The following is a 26094-nucleotide window of genomic DNA, read 5'->3' on the forward strand; positions in this document are numbered from 1 at the left end:
CCTCGACCAAAAGCAAACAAACCAATTTGATTTCTCCGTTTGCTTTCTTTCATAAATTTAATTTCAGTGCGTGTGCTTATTGATTGATATACTCATTTCAGTGGAATTTCGGTGAGTGTTCAAAAGTTTCATGATCCCATTAATTCCCAAAATAAGCAAGACGGTTCGTGTTAGAGCAAAGCCACGAATGTTCCCACTGACTTTTGACGTTGGAAAATTGACCAAATAAAATTTCTGATTGTCAAGTTGTGGAAAATCATGCATTTTTTGTTTTTCTCTTTTTTTTGGTTCTTAGTTTTACCATCTAACAAAAGCCGTGTTAAATACATAGTAATCAATTTTGTTCTCATAGTTCATTAAGAATAGCAATATGCTTGTCTTACAAAAGATCCCTTACCTTAATATCCCAAACGAGAAGTTCCCAAAAATCAGTACAGTTTAAATTTAGTTATCTCAAATTTGCGTTGTTTTTTAATAGCGAGAACCTAATTGAGATTTCATTACTCCCGATTTTTTTCTGCTTACATTTTGATCATGATGTTTGTTCATAACTCATGGGAATTTTTAAATTGGCGTGGGATCTTACGTTATGGGCAATTTTTGTACAAGGATTCTTTTGGTACGGTATCTTTTGTCATAGGAGCTTTTATTATGTTATCTTTTGTCCTGACACCGTTTATTCAACTAGCCGCTATCGCTTTATTAGGACGAAATATACTGTGCGTTTCTATCCCAAATTGAACTATATTGATCAATCATTCTTGTAGTCTAGATATCAATCAATCATTAAGAGCAGTATGCGCAGCTGATTTCTTATATTTCGATATATTTTGACATTAATATCTTCCAGATGATATTAAAAACTCCGCGAAGTTCTTGAGTTGTGAAATCGATTTTAGTCTGGAGGATAAAACAGTACCGATCAAAAATAAAGCATCTCTTTCTTCAAAGTTTGATCAAAAAGCAGTCAAAATGCTCCAAAAACTGTTCAAATGGACAAAGACTACCAACTCGACTTTTTATTGCAACTTTGACAATCCTCTAAGAGTGCCTCTGTTAGCGCAATTGCTGTTCACTAATTTGTCGTTGTTCCGACTTTCGGTACGAAAGTAACGGAATATTTGTGCTCGGGGTGGATTGTTTTTTCTTTTTTCGACTTTTTAACTAGTCATTTTTGATGGAAATTTTTTATATCATTCGAAAGCTATTGTTGGCCTGAGCTTGAATTTGAAAAGATATTTTACGTGTCATCATTTTTCGTAGAGTTATGAGGGTTTACCAATTTGACCAATTTGGGACAACTAACGCGCGATATAATTCGCGCTATTAACGCGTAGGCGGAGACTTAATCCGTCTTAGAAATCGTTCCAAATTGTTTGTAAGAAGCTTATTTACCATAAGTGATTTATTACAACGAGCGAAATCTATTGTTTTGTACTGTATATGGCCAGGGGGGATGATTTTCATAGAAAAAGTTTCAAATTTTAGAAATTTTTTTTTTCATTTTATTTTATTTCATTTATTTTTTTATCTTGTTTATGTTATTACTGCTCCATAAACGTTAAAAGGCAGTCGAAATTTTCAAGGTTTTGCCCTGATACGAGCAGTTTTGTTTGAATTTAGGCCGCTTAAGTTTATTAGTCCGAAAATCGAGTTTAATTATAATGGGACGTGTGAACGTTAGGACATGCAATGCAGATTAATATCATCCGGACAGAACAAAAAACTCTTCAATTTCAAAACGAGTGTTCCCAAAGTTCGGGTGTTTTAAGACAAAATTGAAAAATAATGTCTTACTTAAAGTTTTATCATAATTAAATTGCTACAATAGTTTTTTTGCAAAGCAGTTATCTCAATGTTTCTAACAAAAAATTCATAGCTATCGCTAGCCCTCAGAATGATTTTACGTTAAGTTCAAAACCATTTTCTAAAGGTTATGCGTCAGATTCAGAGACTACCTTTCTTACAATTGTTAGGCTTCATAAGGAGTTAACTTTGATAGTTTTTTGTTAGCAAATGAACTAAAAATTGATGTGTAATTTTTGATTGACTAAATAACCAAAAAATCACAAAATAAAATGCATAGTTTTAGTTCGGCTAAAAATTTATACAATATTTGTGATCATCATTTTTGTCTGAAACTAACCCAGTTTTTGAAACAAAGTTTTAAGTTTCGTTTTTCCGGATATTTGAAATCAGCATCTAATTGAGAGTCTAAGGATTTTCAAGTTAAAGCAAATTTTACAAATATCGTTGTAAAAAATGACTTTGTTCTGATAATTACACCCAAAGAGAGAGGAATCACACAAAAATCTCAAAATCTCACGAACCTAAGTAGTTCTCTTTCGTTAGATTTTTTAAAATGTCTCTTTCTTTCTCTTTAATTTCTGCGCTGATTTTAGGTTTCGTTTCGTTTCGTTCCAAATATATCAATGATCATCAGATTTTATGGTCCTTGCCGTCAATGTTATTTTAAGTTAAAGACAGCACGGGGCAAAACGCAGGCAGCCTCCATTTAAATTTTCCTTTTTTCTTAAATTCCTGGGTTGACAAAAAATGCTTATCATACAATTCCATACTGTCGAAAAATAGCTTATGAGTCGATTCCATTCAATTCCATAGAAAAAAAATCGTATGAAAATCAGATGACAACCGTTTTTTCACTACAATGGAATTGTATGGTAGCAATGTTTTCCCTTAAACGGAGCTGTATGATAGGTGTTTTTGCCTTAAACCAAAAAGAGGTTTTTGTTTCTTATTTTGTTTTCTGAAACAATTTGGGTTCTGTTTGCAACCGAACCTAAGCGTCAAAGACCTTGGTTGCTCAAAGCACCAAAGTTGTAACGATCTCATGCATTGTAAAATACAAAGAAAACGATCTGAATTGTCTTCGAGCTGTCTTTCACAAATGGTTTAATAAATATAACAATTTTTTAAAATGTGGCGAAATTTTTAGCTGTAGAAAATTCGATTTGCGGTGAAAAATAATTTTTTTCGGGCAAATTTTCAAAACTACTGATTTTGTTTATCGAAAAAACGATTATTATACCATTTTCATAGAATGGAAATCGTGTGATAAACATTTTTTTGTCAAAAACAAATAAAGAAAAAAATGGACCAACTTGATCTAACACAATCAGAAAAGGTAGCAAGCTCACTTAAACTTACAAAAAATTCTTTTTAAAGGTTTTCCTGAAAAAAAATTAAATGAAAAAAATGCTTATCAAACAATTCCATACTGTGGAAAAATAGCTTATGAGTCGATTCCATTAAATTCCATAGAATAAAAAAATCGTATGAAAATTAGATGATAACCGTTTTTTCACTACAATGGAATTGTAGGGTAGCAATTTTTCCATTAAACGGAATTGTATGATAGGTGTTTTTGCCTCAAACCAAAGAGTTATTTTTTGTTTCTAATTTTATTTTCTGAAACAATTTGGGTTCTGTTTGCAACCGAACCCAAGCGTCAAAGACCTTGGTTACTCAAAGCACCAAAGTTTTAACGGTCTCATGCATTGTAAAATACAAAGAAAACGATCTGAATTGTCTTCGAGCTGTCTTTGACAGATGATTTAATAAATATTACAAATTTTTAAAATGTGGCGAAATTTTTTGCGGTAGAAAATTCGATTTGCGGTTGAAAAATATTTTTTTTTCGGGCAAATTTTCAAAATTACTGATTTTGTTTTTCGAAAAAACGATTATTATATCCTTTTCATAGAATGGAAATCGTATGATAAACATTTATTGTCAAAAAGAAATGAAGAAAAAAATGGACCAACTTGATCTAACACAATCAGAAAACGTAGCAAGCTCACTTAAACTTACAAAAAATTCTTTTTAAAGGTTTTCCTGAAAAAAAAAATTAAATGAAAAAAAAAAGCTTATCAAACAATTTACATAATGGAAATTCTATGATAAACAATTTTTCCATAAAACCCATGCATGGAATTGTATGATAAGCAGTTTTTTTGAATGAAATTGTATGATAAGCATTTTTTTCTAAGGAGGTCAACCCGGGTTGTCTAATTTACACAAAATTAAGTCCTGAAATTGCCGTTTGGATGTCTCCTTGTTGTAAGATTAACAAAAACTTGCAAAAAGCATAGATTACGAAAAAAATGGATCAAGCATTGGCTAAAAGAAGCTTGTTTGAACACAGCAGTCTCGCTTATATTATTTATCAATTCAGGAACAATTTTTTTAGGTGGCACCAAAAACGATTGTTGCTATTCTGACCACCCCTAATGATTGGGAGGAATTATTGAACTTAGAAGGCTTTTACGCAATATGATTTAGCCAGAAAAACATCTGAAGGGTTGGAACCAGATTCAAACTAATTTTTATTATTGGTTATGATTCATATATTTTATCCCTATAAAATATTGAAGACTAACCAATCAAACTCCATCAAACTAAAAACCCACTTATTTGTAAGTGCTAAAATTTAATTTCACTTGTAATTTCAGCACCAGAGAGATTTGAAATTAACTTAGAACATAGTTGCTTTCTCCAAGAGACCGACTCGTAACAAAACAGTATACTCGAGATCTATTGAGACTAGGAGATATAAGAGTAAGATGAAGATCGGTAATAGACTAAGAAGTTGCCCGAATCTATCCGGCCGAAAATAAGAGTGACGAGTGACGAAAATAAGCGTGACGAGCAGACGGTGTACCCTATCTTAAATTACTCTATAAATTATGAACATTAGCCTTAACTCATCTGGTGCGACAAAAAGTCTCGAGCAAGACCTTAAACAACTTAGATTAGAACTTACCAAAACATTAGATTAAAATTAGACAACAACTTTTCAAAAAAATCAGAGCCAATATTCCGAACAAAACTTGAGCTACCCGGTATTGGCCGAAAACCTCGGACAGGAGACGGCATACGACTACAACGAAACCTACTAATAAGTTTCATGATCGTAAGGCAAAACCAACTCAAACCTTTTTATTTAGAATTTTACTCAAACAGCTTGGAAAAAATACTTATTGAATATAAAAATGCAAAAATTACCAAGTAAAAAAAACAAATTGTTAAAATATGCAAAACACTTCTTCATCCCAGCTTCATCAACCAAAACATAACAGCAAATCATAAAACTAATAACATTACCAAAAACTGAAACTAAATTTTTTTCTCAATTAAAATTTCAATTAAATTATCAAGGCTTATCCTTGTTTTCACTTTAATTAAATTTATTTAAAGCAACAGATCATCAAGGCTTCCCTTGGATTTTAATTTAAAGTTCACTTAAATTAAATTTAAATTAAATCAATTTTTTATCCTAATCATCAAGGCTTATCCTTGGATCAAGTAGAACAATTTTGTTCTCCCCTCACAAATTACAAAATGTCAAACGACCTCAAACGTCCATTCACTATCCAACCCTTACTCACGACTCAGGACTAACAGAAATTTTTCAAAAATATTAACCATTCTAATTAAGATAAACAGTGAAGAACTTCGGTTATTCATCCTTTACTTGAATCCCCCCTCTAAGCTGACTCAGGATAATACTTAAACTTAGTAAGTTTAAAATAGCACCTAACGAACTACTTGCGTTCAAATTATATCTGAACCTTGTGAATCGATTTACTGTTACTAGCCACGAGAAAGTAAAAATCATTATCACAAATCGATATATACTCTTCTCTCTAACCCTACAATACATGACCCAAGTTAAGCTAACCACACAAAATTGTAAGAACTAACAGTTTAAGACGTTAGAAATCACTAATCCCAATCTTGCATCCGTCATCCTAAACCTTAAGTCAAGAGACAATTTAGGAATTAAACAAACAATTATACTACCTAACTGTATAATTAACGACGAAAGATACGATCTTGTAATCACACCACACAGACAAACAATAGGATACATAAGAACAAAACGACAAACACTTAGAAAGAAAATTATAAGCAAACAAAAACAAATCATTCGAAAACGATTTTCAAAGCCAAGAAGCGCAGTCTCCGAATCAGAAACCACTAAAATACTAGAACTTCACAAGTTAAAAAACTCGATAACTAAAAACCCCTAGTTGACAATTAATTATAATTCTCTGACTCAGAAAGTACATCACAGTCATCGATAAAAGGAAAACGAAGATTAAAAAAGTCACACAAAAACAAACCAGTACGTCTATACACTTGAAATCAACCAGTAAAACACATTGAAAATTACACACTAACAGTCATGAAACACAAAAATGATTCAAAGTGAAGAAAACCAAGAAGAAAACTCCGTTCTCTCAATTTTTAAAAACCCACTATCTGAAGATCGATGACAAATACAATTTTGTGAAAATTTAATCGCAAACTTATTTGAAAAAGGAGATAGTCCATGTAAAAGAAAATTTCCAGAAGTAAAAATCAAAAGACAACTGCTTGACCACTACGTAAAAGGAATTTGTATTATTACACAACAGTACGGAATTTAAACAGATGATGTAGATATAGAAATTATAAAAGTATTCACAGAATACATAAAAAACATACAACATCAAAACTCACAAAGAGCAAAATCAAAATTCACTAATGACGTATTTTCGGTTATTAAAAGCTATTTATCTACATTAGAAAGAACAGAATCCCAAGCAGATTCACCAGTTCAAGCATCTCGACATACAACTGTAAGATATGAAAATGCAAAATTCTGCGAATTTTTAAACGCAATCCGTGAAATTCTAACAAGTAATGATATCACGCAAGATGTTAAACACGGACTCTTGGCATAGTTTATGATTGATTATTTCACACATAATATTGACCTTATTTCACTAGCAAGAAAAAAATTTTAGACCACAAAATACAAATGATGAAACTGTCTTAACAGAACAATCAGATTATGTTTGGGACCCCCAATGGTCTCATGTATTATTTTTGAATATACCAACAGATATATCAAGTCAAGCAATTAGCACCATTTCTATTCACAATGACTATGTTAAAGTATACCCACTCACAGTTGACGCAACACCTTTAAATTATAATTCATTTCTCCCGGATAGGACATGAAACAATAGATAAACTTCAACCTTTATACAACAAGAAAATCTAAACGGAACTATAAATCTTAGACAGCAAGATATACAAACCCCATCACATTTTGTAAATGAAGAAATAGTTGAGACAATAACAACCACAACACATCAGAACAAAGTATCTCACCTATACAACCAAATCTTACACTTCCAAGACCAAGTAATCCAACATTACCACAGGTAACATTACAATCTACGGTCAAACCCTCTTTAATTCCAAAATGTACGCAAATGGATTATCAAACATTTGGACCAATGGTGAAACCAACACAAAAACAAAGAACATCCTATAGAAATAATTTTGCAGAACATAATTACAACTACGTAGATGGACCACAAACAACTAAATCCTCTAGTACAAACACTCAAAACCATTTATTCTCACAAAGTCAAAATTTACACCATCCATCAACAAACTCAGTTAATTTTAATGAGTACCCACAAAATTCACACGATCGAACTATACTACGGAATTTTAAAATCAAAATCATCAACGATTTTATCAAAATCAGACACCTCGTTCTTACAACATAGATCAACCAGATATTTTTGAACCATATGCACAAGAAGAACAAATAAGACAATCTAGAACAATTCAAACATCCCAGAATAATAATTTTCAATCACAAAACCCAGTTAATACACAATCTTATCAACCAGCTCAAATGCATAATGAAATTACACTACGATATTATTTACAACAACATGAATTAACTAAAAATCAACGTACGAAATTTTCACAAATGCCAAATGCCGCAGAATCCATACCTAATGGGTGGATCATCAATATCATCAAATAAACCGCTAATGGTATTCACAGGCACAGACCCTGAATAATCTGTAGAAGAATATCTGAATGCAGTTACAGCAAATTTAATTTCAAATATAGGACCTGAACCAGTAAAAACGCCACTTCATCAAAACTGGATACATTGAAGCACAGCCTTAATCCAAACCACACTTGATTGCGCAGCCCAAAATTTGTTTTCGATACTACCTATTGATATAAAATCAGATTGGAAATGATTCACACTAGAATTTTATGCAATGAAATTCGTAGACTACCAAACGAAACGATTAAACAAATAGCAGTAAGAATTGAAACACTCGTTCGAAACGCATATTCTTTCACCACTCATGATTGTAAAAATACAAAGATGACATAAATTTTAATGATGACTCTAACACCACAATTACAAAAAATAGCAATCAAAAAGAGTGCATCACATACTTCCTCAATTCAAGAACTAGATTTAGACATTAGAAAACTAGTTGACAAATAGAACAAACAGAAATCTCTATGAAGCTAGAAGAAACAGAAAACCTCAAGCTACAGTATGCTGTAACTGTAGCCGAAGATACGGACACAACAAGACAATCAGAACAAACCACAAGAAAAAAAAGAGAACCAAACAAATCATTTCATCGGTACATGAAGAAAGATCAAAATTCTGGAAAATCACTTCCAAATAATTCAAACTATTCTAGAAATCAGTCACCATATAATTCAAACTATAGCGGACCTTCACCAAAACAAAGAAATTCACGAGATTTCTCACAAAACAGATATAGTCAATCACATAGTCGAAATAAACAATATCGAAACAACTATTCACGATCGAATTCAAACAGACCAGAATTTTCGTTTGGAACCAGTTCTCATTCACACTTTAGAAATAGACACTTTTCTAATGATAGATCAAGAAATTCTTCGTACTATAGATATGGGAAATAGTCCAACAATAGGAATAGAAGCTACTCAAATAATCGAAATCAAAGATATCAAAACAATAGATCACGAGATTATTCTGGCAACAGATCTTATTATCAAAGAACCAAATACAACAATTATTAAAATAGATCAGGCGACAACTCACAAAATAGAAATTCGAACTATAATAATAGACAAAGAAATTACTCTAAATCACAACATAGGAATTACACAAGTAATCCAGATTCTCAAAACAAATATAGTAGCAACACGCCAAAACGTCAAACAAAATAAATCAAGTACAAAGAATTGAAGAAGTCAATTCAGACCCCTTGGTATCGATAACACAGAAAGTACAGAATTACAATTGCTTCACATCAATTGCGAATCCACAGACAGTGAAAGCGATACAGAAAATGCAATCTCAATTACCATGACAAATGTTGAAAACGACTAAGAACCTCCTATGTATAAACAACCATTTTAACCCCATATCTATGAAAATCCTCGGAACTTCTTTTAAACTATTTACAAGACCTAAAAGAAAAAACAAAACTATAGAGCAGGTAAAATTAAAAGTAACGAAATTAAGCGAACCTTTAGAAAAACCTGTACTATGTTCTAGTACAAACTACGCTCACCAAAACGTACCAAAGAAACCTCCAAGGGAAAAATTTTGGACAATTCCATTCCTCTTAGAAATTCCAAAAAGCAAAGAATTTCAACCACCAGATCTGGAAATTGGTTTTTTAAGAGATTCCGGAGAAGAATCGAACATAATTAAATTCCCACTTGGAATAAAATCAAAATTTCACTTCCGAAACTAATGCTTTCAAAGACAGCAAGCAGATTAGCCACATCACAAGGCTCAACTTTAATGTTTAAGGAAAAAACCAACTTGTCCTTGTTCCCACTAAAACAATGGAATAAAACAAACTCTTGAATAAACCATTCAAGCAAACCTTCCATATCACAGATATAAAACACAACATCATTGGAATTATATTTATCACTCAATATATACCAACTATTAATATTTAAACAGCAAAATCAATATAAAAAATAAATATACAAGAAAGCATAACACAGCTTTAACATTCTTTCAAAGAATAAACAAACAACCAAAATTTTCCTCAAATTTTTTCATCCTATTTACAATCAAGAACGGAAACACCTAAAACCACTCTCAGATTATATTTATGAATTCCCAATCAAACAAAACCATCAATATGACAAAATTCAAAACAGACATTATCTCTATATGTCTGCCCTTGAATTCAGACCAACTCAAAAAAGTTTTCGAGTAACAATTTCATCTATTAAGTACATGAAAAACTCAAATTCATATATCATTTCCTAACATGTCTATAATACGTCACCACACATAAATAACTCTACTTCTAGGACTTTTAGGTTATTTGGAAACAAATGCGACAACTTCTCCCACAAAAGAAGTAGCGTATAGAGTAAATATTATATTACAACTATTAGATATATGTCAGTCAACAATTCTTGACGAATAATTATCGATAAATTATATATTTAGTAATGAAAAACGAAAAACAGACTATTTCGCAAAAACACCTTATTTTAAACCAACATTTAAAAAATCAAAATATACGGAAGAACAACAAAAATTTTTGACAACGTTCAATTTTCAACACTTTCAGATAACACAAAATGAATTTGAACAATTAGCCGATTTACTATTAAATTACCCAACAGCTTATGCAACATGTAAATTTGACGTTTTGAAAGTAAAATCACCACTACACCTGCCTTTAAAACTTGATGCAGTTTTCAAAGAACAAAGATCAAGTAAAGTACCTATTCATTTACACGACAAAATTAATAGTTCATTAGACATAATAGAACAATATGAAATCATTTCTCCAGTAAACCAGGAAGAACAGCCAAAAGGAAACACATTCATCAATCCTGTTATCATTCTAGCCAAAAGAGAATCATTAAAAATAATTCTAGATGCTAGATATCTCATTTCATTTTTTGATGAATCTAAACGTAATTGGTCCATTGAACCAATTCAAGTAATTCTAACAAAAATAAACGGTAAATCATTCACAACAGCAGACTTGAATAATGCATATATTCAAATGCCGTTAGACGAACAATCACGACGATTAACACAATATGTTATCGGAAATCAACAATATGAATTCAATAGATTATTCTATGGTATCTCCATAGGACCAGCAGCTTTCTCAGCATTCAAGAGTAAAATTTTCAGACCACTCATACTCAAGAAAAACTTAATTAAATATTTAGAGGATGTTTTTGTGCAATCACAAACCAAAGAAGAAATGTTCACAGTTTTAGAAAAGTATCATCAAATATTACGAAACGAAAACATGAAAGCAGTCCCAGATAAATCACATTTTTCCTAACACGTGTAAAATTTCTTGGACACATTATAGGAAGAAACACCATAACCCCATTGAAATCTCGCACAGATGCAATCCAAAAACTTCAACCACCATCTAAAAAAAAGAAAATCCAAGGTTTTTTTGGAATGTTTAACTTCCTTATGTAAACACCTATATAAAATGCAACAATACTTTCGACCATTCTACAACATTCTAAGACAACAAAACAATTTTGAATGGACAACAGATCACCAAACGCGATTTGAAGAAATTAAAAAACTTCCCACAAAACAAATTTCAAACACAGGTCCAGATTCCAAATTTTGGCATCGGTGCAACACTATTACAACCTCACAATGGAACAAATAAAAGGAAATTCATTTCAGCAAATTCTCGCCTATTTACACAAGCTGAACCAAGAATCTCTACTCTTATGAGAGAATGCACAGCCATAATATATACTCTTACAGAATATGAATTTTTAATACTTGGATCAAAACATCCAACAGTCTTATTTACAGATCACAAACCCATTATATTTCTATTCACACAGTAAAGGAACCCAAACCATAGAGTTTACAGATTTCAATTATTTTCATTGAAATTTCCCAACTTACACATAGTATGGACAGCAGAAAAAAGTCTTGACCTACCAGATACTCTTATTAGAAATACAACACCCAAATTACTAACAAGAAAGAAAACTGTTGAAATACCACAAAACATTAAGTTTTTTCTTGTAAAAGATGAAACTTGTTTACGATTAGAATAAAATTATGCAGTAAAAACTGACATCGATCAAGCACAAATAAACTATCTACAACAATTTCCATCATATTTAGATTGTCAAAACAACTATTGTGAAGTAGATTTACTAGAAAAATCTACATTTTAACCAATCCTCTACTCAAATTGGATCAAAAACAGTACTCAACAAAAAACAAATCAGACAAAAAACACAAGAAAAGTTCTATTTCCTTTAGTAGTAAGAGAAAATCTAACTGATAATATAAATTTATCAGGCCCATTGAATAACTATTCAAAATAAATGATAATCAAGGTTTAACCTCCATGACCCACTTGACACAGTACCCCTATCAAGATAGAAATTGAAAACATTTTTCTACCAACCACAGAAAAAATCACACTAGAGTTACTACAAAAACCTTAAAATATCGATCCAGTAATTAGACAACTGAAATCTTGGCTCAAATTTAAAACTAAACCAAATAAAGCTGACATCACAATTCTAGGAAATAAAACACTTCTTAGATATTTCAGTGAGTTTAAAAATACCTCTATAAACGAGAATACAGATATTTTAGAATATCAAACACCTTATCTCAAAGTACCTTGTCTACGTTTAAGTATAAAAATAATAGCTTATCATACATCACATACCCTACATACTAAACGAAACGCAAGATCCGAAAAAAAACAAGCTCCAATTTTAATCAAAATTTTATTTCACAAATGCCCCATTTTGGATCAAAGTATTATGTAACGATTGCATAACATACTAATTAATTAAACCCTACCAAAATCAAAAACAAATTGCAGAAAAACAAGATTTTAAAGGACAAAGTTTGTGTTCAATCACAGAAAAAAATTTGACACATAAGGACCAATTTCACCGTCTTCAGAAGGAAACTCCTATATAATGGTCATTGTTGATGCATTTACACACTATACAGCACTCAACCCAGTACCTCATTGTAATGCTTATTATGCATATACAACACTCTACGAACACTGGATAGGTAAATTCGGATTTCTTGAAAACCTAGTCACATACATAGAACGTCCGCCGCGCGTCCTCGGAGAATTATTCAAACCCAAGTTGATTCAAACTAATTCAGTGACGGTACTCATCACTTTTGGCGGTATTTTCAGAGCATAGAGCAGCCATGCCGATTTCAAAGTCAACCGCGGGTGTTAGTGCCAGAGCAACAATTGACTTTAAAAGCATGCGCAATTTCTTATCTTCCCGATAAACTGGTGCTAATTCGATCTCTTGAAATTCGCACCAAATGGTCTGAGGAAAATGACTGAAGCAATTTTTTTAGCTACTCCACTGAATACCATTTGAAATTTGAAAGGTGTTAACTAAAGCTTTCTCAAAATCTAATACAATCTGTGTGAGCTCAAGCCCTGTATTGTTTTTTTTTTCATTTTTGTGAAGGCTCGGATATATTGCTCTTCAATTTTTTTTTGAAGAAAAAATACTAATGGAACAATTTTATCATTAATCACTGCAAGATTTGTAAGAGTTTGATAAACTAACGCGGGACATGCTTTAAATGTCCAACCTATGTGCGGCACAGTGTTGGTTTCCAAAACTTCTAAGATCTCGTCGATGACAAATATTAACATTCGGCATTTTTCATCCGGTCTGAAATCGAAAAGGCGTAAATTATAACTCGTCAGGGTCCTGCTTAACGCGAAAGTTACATCATTGTCTTATAAGGAGTGGGGGCGTAATGAGGTTGCTCGTTGCCGTTGAACATTTCTGGCGAGTGACTTGTTTTTAGGCAAGTTAACAACTGTTTCGAGACTAATATACCCAGCATTTTCCACCTAACCAATCCTGGGAGGCTCCAATGTTGTTTTCGTTTCTGTTTGATAGCAAGTTTAACCCTTTTAATTTACAGGTTTAGAGCAGTAGAAGAAACAATTTTTGATCCTCCCAAAAAATACTCCCCGGTCTTCAAAAAATTAGCCTTTTCGAGGGGTTATAATTGTGTTCCGCAGAGTGTGGCAAGTTTTCCCCCGATGAAACGCATGCCTTGCAGTCATGCTAATCCAATGTTTTAAAAAACAAAGTTTATATTTCAATCACAGAATTTCATTCGACACCAAAGGACCAATATCACCATCCTCAGAAGGAAACTCATATATAATGGTCATTTTTGACGCATTTACACAGTACGTAGCACTTAAACCAGTACCCCACTGTAATGCTTATTATGCATATACAGCACTCTACGAACACTGGATAGCCATATTCGGATTACCCAAAATTCTAGTAACAGACAATGGCATTGAATATATTAATAACAAAATTATCACACTATGCCACCTATATAATTTTAAACATAAACCACGTACATCTCATGCACCTTGGACTAGTGGACTAGTCGAAGGAATGAACCGTTCATTACAAGAATATCTAAGATGTATCCTCCTTGTGTCTTTACTCTCAGTTCTTTAGATAAAAATCATGATCACATCATCTCAGAAGCACTTTGTGATATCCAAGCTTATGAATCTTATTATAATAAGCTTAACAGTTTCTCACTAGCCTTTCATTTTCTCACACCCAAAGAACATGATTTGAACTGTTCACACGACATCATGTTACGTACTGAACAAACACATACATACATTTACTACAGATTTATACAGAATCATTACACTTTGCATACAACATCACGACAACCTTACCATAGATATCAATTTATTAACTCCAATTACACTTCACCATTTTTTCTTAAGTTCACATTTTGTTTTAAAAATACTAACTTCCAAGGCATCCTCCGAAATTACGATCCCATCAACTAGATTCTGTATCTAGATCAACTAAATATATTCTGTCCCTTAACCAAGACCTTTAATGTAGAAAAATCCCGCCCACTAATTGACCCACATGAATTTCTACAGCCCATCGAAGTCCTATAACTAGAATTAATACATAAAACAAAATATAATCATAAATTTTTTAACTTTATTCAAAATACACCGTATGAACTTGCACCTGGCACTGAAGAACTAGAATTAAAAACCATCAGAGCACTTCAATTGCTTTGGCCACTACTTCATACTAAAACATCATTCGCATATTAGCAAAAATACTAACCACATCAGAAATCATTCACGATATTTTCCCCCATGGGTTTTTTCCCAATCAATATGGTATTATGAACTGAATAAGTTGAACTAACAAATTCAAAATAAAACTAACAAAGAAATTCTTCGTCAAATGTTATTTTTTTCTTTAGCCTTTAGAGCACAATCATCTACAAAAAGAAAAAACAAATAAAAAACAGAAACTTTTTTCATTATTTATAAATTTCCATTAACAAATCGCAATGAATAAAGCAGTAACGGTACCTTCAAACAGCATTAAATTGATGTATAAACTCTTTTCACCTATGCAGTAAATCTAATTGAATTGATAATTTCAAGCCCCACAAATTAGTAAAATTGCAATTTTTAGTAATAAAAATATACAAATGAAAGCAGTACTAACCTTTTTGAAGATGCTTCTAAATAATTTTCACTTGCCCACAACTCTATCTATAATCGCAATGCTCGCCCACAACGAATTGTTTAAAATAGTGAACTTAGGCTTAAAATTTCACTGATAACAACTCTAACCAGATAACAATTCTACAGAATGGCTAAAGACAACAGATATGCTGCCTACAGTCACAATTCAAAGGATTTGAAGTACGACTTGGCATCGCAGCAAAGGAACTCCCTTGAACCAGACCAATGGCTATCTCGATTTTCAAGTATACGTACAGTTCCGAGTTACAACGCACCCCCCTCAAGCTCAAACTTCACGCCATCCCCAAACCAGATTGGAACACCGTTCTCTACAAAGCAAGAACGGATGATCATAACAAACCAATCAGAAATCACAATCCGATCTCCGGAAACAACAGCAACAATTGGTGGTCGCAGTCGTCGTCGAAGGACAAGCAGATATCAACGATTCCAGCTACCTGGAACAGATGGATAAAACACCCTTCTTCCAGAACGGAAAAGAAATGATGCTCGCGACATACCAACGATCGTCATCCATCCTCCATTCCAGAAAAATGTCGAAGAACAAAAACTCTGTAAACCCCGGATGGGTGGAACCAGATTCAAACTAGATTTTATTATTGGTTATTATTCATACCTTTTATCTCTATAAAAAATTCAAGACTAACCAATCATACTCAATCAAACTTTTTAAGTGTAGTTTCAACACCAGAACAGCTTGAATTAAACTTAGAATACAGTTGTTCTCATTCTGAAACTAACTCGCGCAAACCGGTGTACATTAGATCTATTGAGACTAGGAGATATAAGAGTAAGATTAAGATTGGTAATAGACTAAGAAATTGCACGAATATATCCGGCCGAAAATAAGATAGCGTGACGAGCAGACGATGTTTCCTATCTGAAATTACTCTAGGAGTTATGAACATCAGCCCTAACTCAGGGTTCTATCATAATAAAGCAGTTTTTGCCATGATTTGGATTCTAGCTAGGGATTGGATATCTTTGAATAAGTTACGTTACATCTATTTTTCGTCTATATTTTGTCTGAGACCAGGCAATTGGTCTCGCGCTAATACTGGTAAGGTGTATTTTTTTCAAAGTCAATGACACCGCCTGGTGCAAATTTTTTCGACATAAAAAATTCACAATATCAGTTTGAAGTCATCGTCCAAATTTATCCAGAAACAGAACTCACATGCAAATATAATTAACCTTTCTATTAAACACAGTATTCAGAAATTCGTGTTGAATATGAATAAGATTTCGACATGAATATAGGAAAAGTCATAAAAAAACCCACATGCATCACATCATACAACAAATGACGAAAGTTCATATATACCAAAAAACCTCCTTAAAAATACAGGAAACATTGGTGGAAAAATAAAACCACAAAATAAAGAAAGTACACGCTTACAAGAGCTATCACTAATGAACAACACCTATTTGGGTGCAATTCTTTATGACATACACTTAGATATGAAATTAGGTTACACAATAAGCAGATTTTTTCAAGAAATAAACCTATCAGAATTAGAAACACTACATCAATTATGCGAACTTGAAAGAACACAAATTCCAAAATCAATCGTATTAGCAGTTCTAAATATATCCTGTGCAGGACATTTATAACCCGGAAACAGATCAAATTACCTTGACTATTAAGGAAATAATTTATGGTATTACACTTGTACCAAAAAAGTATTACCTTCATATGTTTTTGAAGACAAACCATGCTACAAAAGAATCTCAATTTTCTACAAAAATAAAGTACATTTTGTCGATACACTCTCACGAAGAATTTATTTTGGGATACAGCAGTCCCATGTGGATCAGAAAAAAGCCACAATGTAGTACAACTAAATCCCGACGAAGATAAATATTATCTACTCACACCATATCCTACACTAATGCAACCATTAAAAACGTTTTCCCATTAAAATTACAATTGATCGGCATTTACTCTAAATCTGACATACAACATCACAATCGTTCACAACAATTTCAAGACTTACTTACAAAAATGGACACAATACAACGACAATCAATAGATCAGAATTTACGCAAACTTGCAGAAACAGCAGGGTTTTCGGACATTTATGCACACGATTACAGCGGATTTTTTAAAGACATTGAAGATAAAATTTTTTTAAATGGCGAAAAATATAGATCACAAGATATTTCAGCCATCAAAATTTTTAGCTTTGTAAACTTGAAAAACGAACTTCTTGCTCTTCTAGGATGGCCATATTACATCTTAGAAAGATTGATTATAGTATACGCATTGTTTAATTTTATTGGACTTATTTTCTCACTGATAAAAAAAATCAATAACACATGTACTATACATACACAAGTAAACAAACAAGCAAGCGAAGCAAGCATACTTTTTGCAGGTTTTTTATAGAATTTTCTTTAAATCAATAAACAAAGTACTTTTAGATGCACAAACAAAAAAAATATAATACAAAATCATCAACTACACCAAATACATATGACGATTTGCAAAACAACACAAATACAACGTCCACAGCACCACAATTACCGAACCTACATCATAACCATCCATTATCATTAGTACCACCAAATTTTTGAAAAATAACACTCACAGATATCATATCTTCAAGACCTAATTATCGACAAAACCCAATTAACCATAAAGTGACACAACAATCACAAAATGACGATAAATATGAACAAATAATCAAACATTCCCATACCACGAATTTCCGATCACAAAACAACCATATCTTTAGGCCAAGATGAGCCGCCAAGTTGGATCCCTTCACCGCTCAATTTCCCACCCAGCGAATCTCCAAAACAGTATCCCCTTCATCCCACTTTTGCTTTTCCCCCACCTGAATCACCCCATATTAACACTTCATCCGGCATGGACTCTGATACTAATTCGAACACCACAGTTTACCACACAACTTCCCAATTCATAGACCTAGAAACCCCAGATGAATTCGAAAACTCTGAACTCAGCCCGTCTACATTTTCTCAAACCCCTTTTCAACCCATCCACTCCCAAACCAGAGATGACTCTCCCTCGACTCCCTCTCATATTTCAAAGGTGACACCCACGTACTCATCTTTCATCAGTGAACGCTCCAACAATAGTTCCCCAGATGACACACAAACATCATATGAATTAAGCAATCTAATAACACTTCAACAACAATTGCAACACTCTCAAACCCTAACCATTCATCAACTATCATCATCCATAACATCATCATACCCACGAACTCCCACACCCTCTTCAAATTACACCCCTTCTCTAGCCCAATCTTCCAAATCCAACCAATCTTCATCCAGTACGAACCTCGCTTAGAGAGCATTCAAAGGGAAATTCCCAAATCACCCATTTCCGTCTCAACCCGGAACAGCACGAGCATACATTAATCATCCTAACCTCACAAATACTAAAGAAAACCTTCAAATATGTTTTCACTCCTTTCCCCAATATACAATTGCCTATTCCGACCCAAATCACGAACAACCAAACTACCTCGATGAGCATGTATTAATTCTTACCCTCCATTGGAAATCATTTTATAACTTCTCAAACCCACTTTGTTTATCAATAATTAACACACCACAAGAAATTGAAAAGAGTAAAAATTACCTCTTCCGACTCACTACAGCAATAACCCCTAGAAAATTCACACACTTAGGATACCAAAAGTTATCAAAATTGTTCACCGCACCTAAAACTAATGATTATTCTATCGAATATTATGATCATGAGATCATCCGACCTGACCAAGATCACTTTCTTAATGAAGATAAGTTTGCTAACCCGCAACTAACAGAAAAGATTTTCATCCGAACACCTTATGTCTTTACTCTCAGTTCTTTAGATAAAAAATATGATCACATCATCTCAGACGCACTTTGTGATATCCAAGCTTATGAATCTTATTATAATAAGTTTAACAGTTTCTCTCTAGCCTTTCATTTTCTCACACCCAAAGAACATGAATTGAACTGTTCACACGACATCATGTTACGTACTAATCAAACACATACATACATTTACTACAGATTTATACAGAAACATTACACTTTGCATACACCATCTTGACAACCTTACCATAGATATCAATTTATTAACTCCAAATACTCTTCACCATTTTTTTTAAGTTCACATATTGTTTTAAAAATACTAACTTCCAAGGCATCCTCCGAAATTATGATCCCATCAACCAGATGTATATATTCTGTCCCTTAACCAAGACCCTTAATGTAGAAAAATCCCGCCCACTAATTGACTCACATGAATTCCTACAGCCCATCGAGGTCCTATTACTAGAATTAATACAAAAAAGAAACAAAATATAATCATGAAGTTTTTAACCTTATGCAAAATACACCGTATGAACTTGCACCTGGCACTGAAGAACTAGAATTAAAAACCATCAGAGCACTTCAATTGCTTTGGTCACTGCTTCATACTAAAACATCATTCGCATATTAGCAAAAAAACTAACCACATCAGAAATCATTCACGATGTTTTCCCCCATGAATTTTTTCCCGATCAATAAGGTATTATGAATTGAATAAGTTGAACTAACAAATTCAAAATAAAACTAACAAAGAAATTCTTCGTCAAATGTTATTTTTTTCTTTAGCCTTTAGAGCACAATCATCTACAAAAAGAAAAAACAAATAAAAAACAGAAACTTTTTTCATTATTTATAAATTTCCATTAACAAATCGCAATGAATAAAGCAGTAACGGTACCTTCAAACAGCATTAAATTGATGTATAAACTCTTTTCACCTATGCAGTAAATCTAATTGAATTGATAATTTCAAGCCCCACAAATTAGTAAAATTGCAATTTTTAGTAATAAAAATATACAAATGAAAGCAGTACTAACCTTTTTGAAGATGCTTTTAAATAATATTCACTTGCCTACAACTCTATCTATAATCGCAATGCTCGCCCACAACGAATTGTTTAAAATAGCGAATTTGAGCTTAAAATTTCACTGAGAACAACTCTATCCAGTTTTAACAATTTTCAAGTTTTCCTTTAACTCGATTGGAAAGGAATTATATAATAATCCCAACTAACCCACGCAGCTTACTAAACACCACAAATCACAACCTAACACTATGACTAAGAAAAAAAACCCACGGTACCCAAACCGGATCAAACCAGCTTAAGAACTGGATAATATATTCTTTTGAAGACTATTCATAAGTCCAAAAAAGAACGATTTAAACACCAAAAAGTCGAAAGTCAAACGCAAACCAAACAATTCGATTTTTGAGAAAAGGACACAACCAAAAAAACAAAAGAAAAAACCAGTAATAAAAAAGACATAAAAGGTTAACTCAAAAAAGGACAAAAAAACTAGCATGAAATCATACGCTACTCCTGGCCTAACCCACAAAGAGGAGCGTCCTGAGCATGCTCTATAGCCAGCCTAACCCACCGTGCTACATCGAAGCTTTATGACCCACTCCCAATTTTTGATGAGAGCTACTCAAGGGTGAGTAGATTTTTAAAATTAACAGAACTAAACAAAAAGGCTTTTGCAAAAAAAAATTAATATAAAATAAAAACTAAAAACAAAATTAACAAAAACTTATATATGTAAATGATACAATGCAGTATAATAGATTTAAAGGAAGCCCAAAAACGAGCATCAAGGAACTTAAGGACTCGATCACACTCAAACTACAGAATGGCTAAAGACAACAGATATGCTGCCTACAGTCACAATTCAAACGATTTGAAGTACGACTTGGCATCGCAGCAAAGAACCTCCATTGATCCAGACCAATGGCTATCTCGATGTTCAAGTATACGTACAGAACCGAGTTACAACGCACCCCCCTCAAGCTCAAACTTCACGCCATTCCCAAACGAGATTGGAACACCGTTCTCTACAAAGCAAGAACGGATGATCATAACAAACCAATCAGAAATCACAATCCGATCTCCGGAAACAACAGCAACAATTGGTGGTCGCAGTCGTCGTCGAAGGACAAGCTGATATCAACGATTCCAGCTACCTGGAACAGATGGATAAAACACCCTTCTTCCAGAACGGAAAAGAAATGATGCTCGCGACATACCAACGATCGTCATCCATCCTCCATTCCAGAAAAATGTCAAAGAACAAAAACTCTGTAAACCCCGGATGGATGGAACCAGATTCAAACTAGATTTTATTATTGGTTATTATTCATACATTTTATCTCTATAAAATATTGAAGACTAACCAATCATACTCAATCAAACTTTTTAAGTGTAGTTTCAACACCAGAACAGCTTGAATTAATCTTAGAATACAGTCATTTCATTCTGAAACTAACTCGCGCAAACCGGTGTACACTAGATCTATTGAGACTAGGAGATATAAGAGTAAGATTAAGATTGGTAATAGACTAAGAAATTGCACGAATATATCCGGCCGAAAATAAGATAGCGTGACGAGCAGACGGTGTTCCCTATCTGAAATTACTCTAGGAGTTATGAACATCAGCCCTAACTCAGGGTTCTATCATAATAAAGCAGTTTTTTGCCATGATTTGGATTCTAGCGAGGGATTGGATATCTTTGAATAAGTTACGTTACATCTATTTTTCGTACCCTTATTTTGTCTGAGACCAGGCAATTGGTCTCGCGCTAATACTGGTAAGGTGTATTTTTTTCAAAGTCAATGACACCGCCTGGTGCAAATTTTTTCGACATAAAAAAAAATCACAATATCAGTTTGAAGTCATCGTCCGAATTTATCCAGAAACAGAACTCACATGCAAATATAATAAACCTTTCTATTAAACACAGTTATTCAGAAATTCGTGTTGAATATGAATAAGGTTTCGACATGAATATAGGAAAAGTCATAAAAAAACCCACATGCATCACATCATACAACAAATGACGAAATTTCATATATACCAAAAAACCTCCTTAAAAACACAGGAAACATTGGTGGAAAAATAAAACCACAAAATAAAGAAAGTACACGCTTACAAGAGCTATCACTAATGAACAACACCTATTTGGGTGCAATTCTTTATGACATACACTTAGATATGAAATTAGGTTACACAATAAGCAGATATTTTCAAGAAATAAACCTATCAGAATTAGAAACACTACATCAATTATGCGAACTTGAAAGAACACAAATTCTAAAATCAATCGTTTTAGCAGTTCTAAATTTATCCTGTGCAGGACATTTATAACCCGGAAACAGATCAAATTACCTTGGCTATTAAGGAAATATTTTATGGTATTACACTTGTACCAAAAAAGTATCACCTTCATATGTTTTTGAAGACAAACCATGCTACAAAAGAATCTCAATTTTCTACAAAAATAAAGTACATTTTGTCGATACACTCACGATATCAAACAAAAACAAATCACAATATCAGTTTGAAGTCATCGTCCATTTTTATAAAATAGTTCGAGTGACACTTTGCGGATTGTTATTTGCAAAATTAGTTGGTTGATAAATTTTGGTTGGTTTATAAAACTGCAGAGACGATTTCAGTGGTCACTCATAAGTCCGAAAAGAAAAAAATCAGTCACATAAGTTCCAAAAACTTCAATTGGTCGAGGAGTTTTGAGCCGTCTTTTTATTACCAACTTTACTTTAGTTTGAAGGTAGCAAGTGATCGCTTAGAACGCCTTGCAGCTCTGTAGGGCCACCGGCTCTTATTTTCGTCTTGAGTCTTTCCCTTTGCTCACACATAGGGATTTTAAACATTAGCATTTGTGGAATTCGTTAAAAGTTCAAACTGAAGCAAATTAATTTCTCATAATCGTAGGTAATTTTTTTTTCCTGACTATATTTCCCAGGAAGCGTGATTGAGGGGTTTAAATGATCTCGGTAATGACAAAAACAAAATGGAACATCAAAAACTACCCCTCCCCCCAAAAAACATATTATTTAACAAAAAAAGGATGGGATCATATTTTTTTTTGCATAATTCAATAAATGTGTACTGTAGTCAGAATATTCAGCACGAGTTGCACAGCCAATGGATAACTTTGTTAATGTTGTGTTATGCTTAAAATTAGAGTTTGAATGGATCTCGCAGAAGACACGAACTTTTTGGGTGCAGCAATTTCGCATTTGAGCGGTGCTGGTGAATTGAAATATGAAAACATTGATGCTGTTCATAAACATGTTTTGTCATGGGTAAACATCCCCGATGAAAAAACATTAGCAGAAAACAGGTCATATTCAACGGCGAAAAAGTATGGTGGCTTTACAGTGTATGCGCAAACCTTGACTGGAAAACTTATCTCCATCGGAAACAACTCGTCCAAGGATACTGTCAGTGCCATCCATCAGAAAATTGAAAAAAAAGGTTTGTTTGGATCAATATTTTCAACAAAGTTCACCGGTAACGGAAAAGACGGTAAGACAACCACCCAATCATAAGATTACAATTCCAACAAGCCAAAAACTAATATTGTTGCGCAATTTAACAAACAGTTTTTTGGGCGCCTATATGTCTTTTAAAGGAAGGCGTTGCGAATGTTACCCGCAGCGCTGAAAAATTCGACTTGGAGCGCTGAAAAAGTTTTAAACATTTTTAAACTCATTTGAGAAAATCATTAGACATACCTGGATTTTTTTTCAGAGGGAATTCCGGTTGATCAGCAACGGCTAATTTTCGCTGGCAAGCAGTTGGAACAAGGTGGGACATTGGGAGGCTATAATATCCAAAAGGAGTCAAATTTGCACCTTGTGTTGCGCATGCGTTTTCACCCTAATGAATCATTTCTCGACTCTTCTGTTCTCGATGCAAAATACAACTATGACTTCACCAACAAAACTGACGACGGAGCTGTTTTCAAAAGAGGTGAATGGACTTACAAAAGACCATATGGGTGGAACAGAATAGCTTTCAAAATTAAGGATAAATATTCGGACAACATTTGGCTCGGAGGTACCGATGGAGGGATAAGAGCGACATCTAAACCAGGTGAATGGCCGGTTTCTTATCACGGAACTGGGAAAGATGCTACCAAAGAGATATCAGAAAACGATTTTGACCTCGAAAAAGGTAAACGGTTTCTGCATGGACGCGGAATTTTCAGCACTCCCGACCCCGCGATTGCCGAGAAGTACGCAAAGGTGTTTGATTATAAGGGGTCAACCTACAAAGTTCTCATCCAGAGTCGAGTTAACATGGAAGATACGACTCACGTCAAGAAAAAAGACTACTTTGTCACGGCACAAGAGAATAACATACGTCCATATGGACTGCTTTTCAAAAAAGTTTAGTTGGGCTGTCATCCACAGAAGAATCTTTTAGGATGGGGTTTTAGGATCTTTTCTTTCTTAAAGCAGTTTTAGGTTGACCAAATCTGATTTTCGAGGTTTTCCAAAATTACTTTAAAAATTTTTGCTGAAAATTTCTGCGCAACTGAGTTAGGACCGAAGTGTAACTCATAGAGTAATTTCGGATAGGGTACACCGTCTGCTCGTCACGCTATCTTATTTTCGGCCGGATAGATTCGTGCAACTTCTTAGTCTAATACCGATCCTAATCTTACTCTTATACTATCTAGTCTCAGGTTGTTTAACTAGTCTCTGCTAGGCTCAATAGATCTAGGGTATACTGGTTTATTGCGGCTGCTGAAGTGCTCGGGAGAGTCCAACTAATTTCTAAGTTAAATTCAAATCTCTCTGGTGCTGAAATTACAAGTAACTTCAGCACTTACAAATAAGTGGGTTGTTAGTTAGATGGATCATGATTGGTTAATATTAAATACTTTACATTGGTAAAACATTTAATTTATCCAATCATAAAATGTAGTTTAGATCAGGTTCCACCCATCCGGGTTTTACAGAGTTTTTTAGAATTGTTCTTCTGCAATTCGAAGGATGGATGATGGACGTTTGTTTTTGGCGAACATCATAATTTTCTTCCGTTTCCTCTTTTGTTAGGGAAGTTCCAGGAAGCTGGAGTTAGAGACATAAGACGTTGTGTCTTCTAGTGACAACGACTACGTCTTTGCAACAAACTCAAATCTGATTTCAGAATGGTTTGCTATGTCAGGTTTTTCTGTTCTGCGTGGAGAACTTCTTTTGTGTATGATCTAGTTTGGGAATGGCGTGGAGATTGTGCGTGGAGGGGATGCCTGGTTACTCGGATCTGTACGTATACTTGAACATCGAGGTGGTCATTGGTCTAGTTCAATGAAGTCCTTTTCTGCGAGGTCAAGTCGTACTCTAAATCCTTTGAGTTGTGATTGTGAGCGGCATATCGATTGTAGTTGGTCATTCTCTCTCGAGTGTAGTGGGGTCGTCTTGTCTTTTGATGTTCGTCCTTGGTGTTGTATTCTGATCTATATATTGCATCATGTGATTTTACATTTTATAAAACTTTTATTAGTTTAATATTTTTTAATAATGATTTTAGTTAGTTGTTTTCACAAAAGCTTTTTGTTTTAGTTCGGTTATTTTGAAGAGTTACTCACACTTGAGTAGCTCTTATTAAAAATAGTGGTGTGGTCACAAAGCGTGGATGTAGCGCGGTGGGTTAGGCCGGCTATAGAGCATGCTCAGGACGTCCTTCCTGGTGGGTTAGGCCAGGAGTGGGAGTATGATTTCATGCGGTTTTTGTGAGGGGTCCTGTTATGTGACAACGTTTTATGTTGGGTTTGTTGTGGTCTTACTTA

General features: G+C 33.6%; 1 protein-coding gene across 1 annotated transcript; it reads left to right on the plus strand.

Annotated features, from left to right (window-relative positions):
- Nucleotides 1-24835, plus strand: LOC134855433 (uncharacterized). Its single transcript, XM_063871960.1, has 3 exons — nucleotides 1-111; nucleotides 23479-23771; nucleotides 24048-24835. The coding sequence occupies exons 2-3, from the start codon at nucleotides 23486-23488 to the stop codon at nucleotides 24692-24694; spliced, it is 933 nt and encodes a 310-aa protein (XP_063728030.1). The 5' UTR covers nucleotides 1-111; nucleotides 23479-23485; the 3' UTR covers nucleotides 24695-24835.
- The last annotated feature ends 1259 nt before the right edge of the window (nucleotides 24836-26094 follow it).

Source organism: Symsagittifera roscoffensis, chromosome 10 (assembly GCF_963678635.1).
Source record: "Symsagittifera roscoffensis chromosome 10, txSymRosc1.1, whole genome shotgun sequence".
In the NCBI taxonomy this organism is placed as follows: domain Eukaryota; kingdom Metazoa; phylum Xenacoelomorpha; order Acoela; family Convolutidae; genus Symsagittifera; species Symsagittifera roscoffensis.

Excerpts from the sequence above, each read along its gene's own strand:
- LOC134855433 (XM_063871960.1), top strand. The coding sequence starts at position 23,486 with ATGGATCTCGCAGAAGACACGAACTTTTTGGGTGCAGCAATTTCGCAT. Across the intron at positions 23,772-24,047 it reads TCAGAAAATTGAAAAAAAAG|AGGGAATTCCGGTTGATCAG; the intron begins GTTTGTTTGGAT and ends ATTTTTTTTCAG.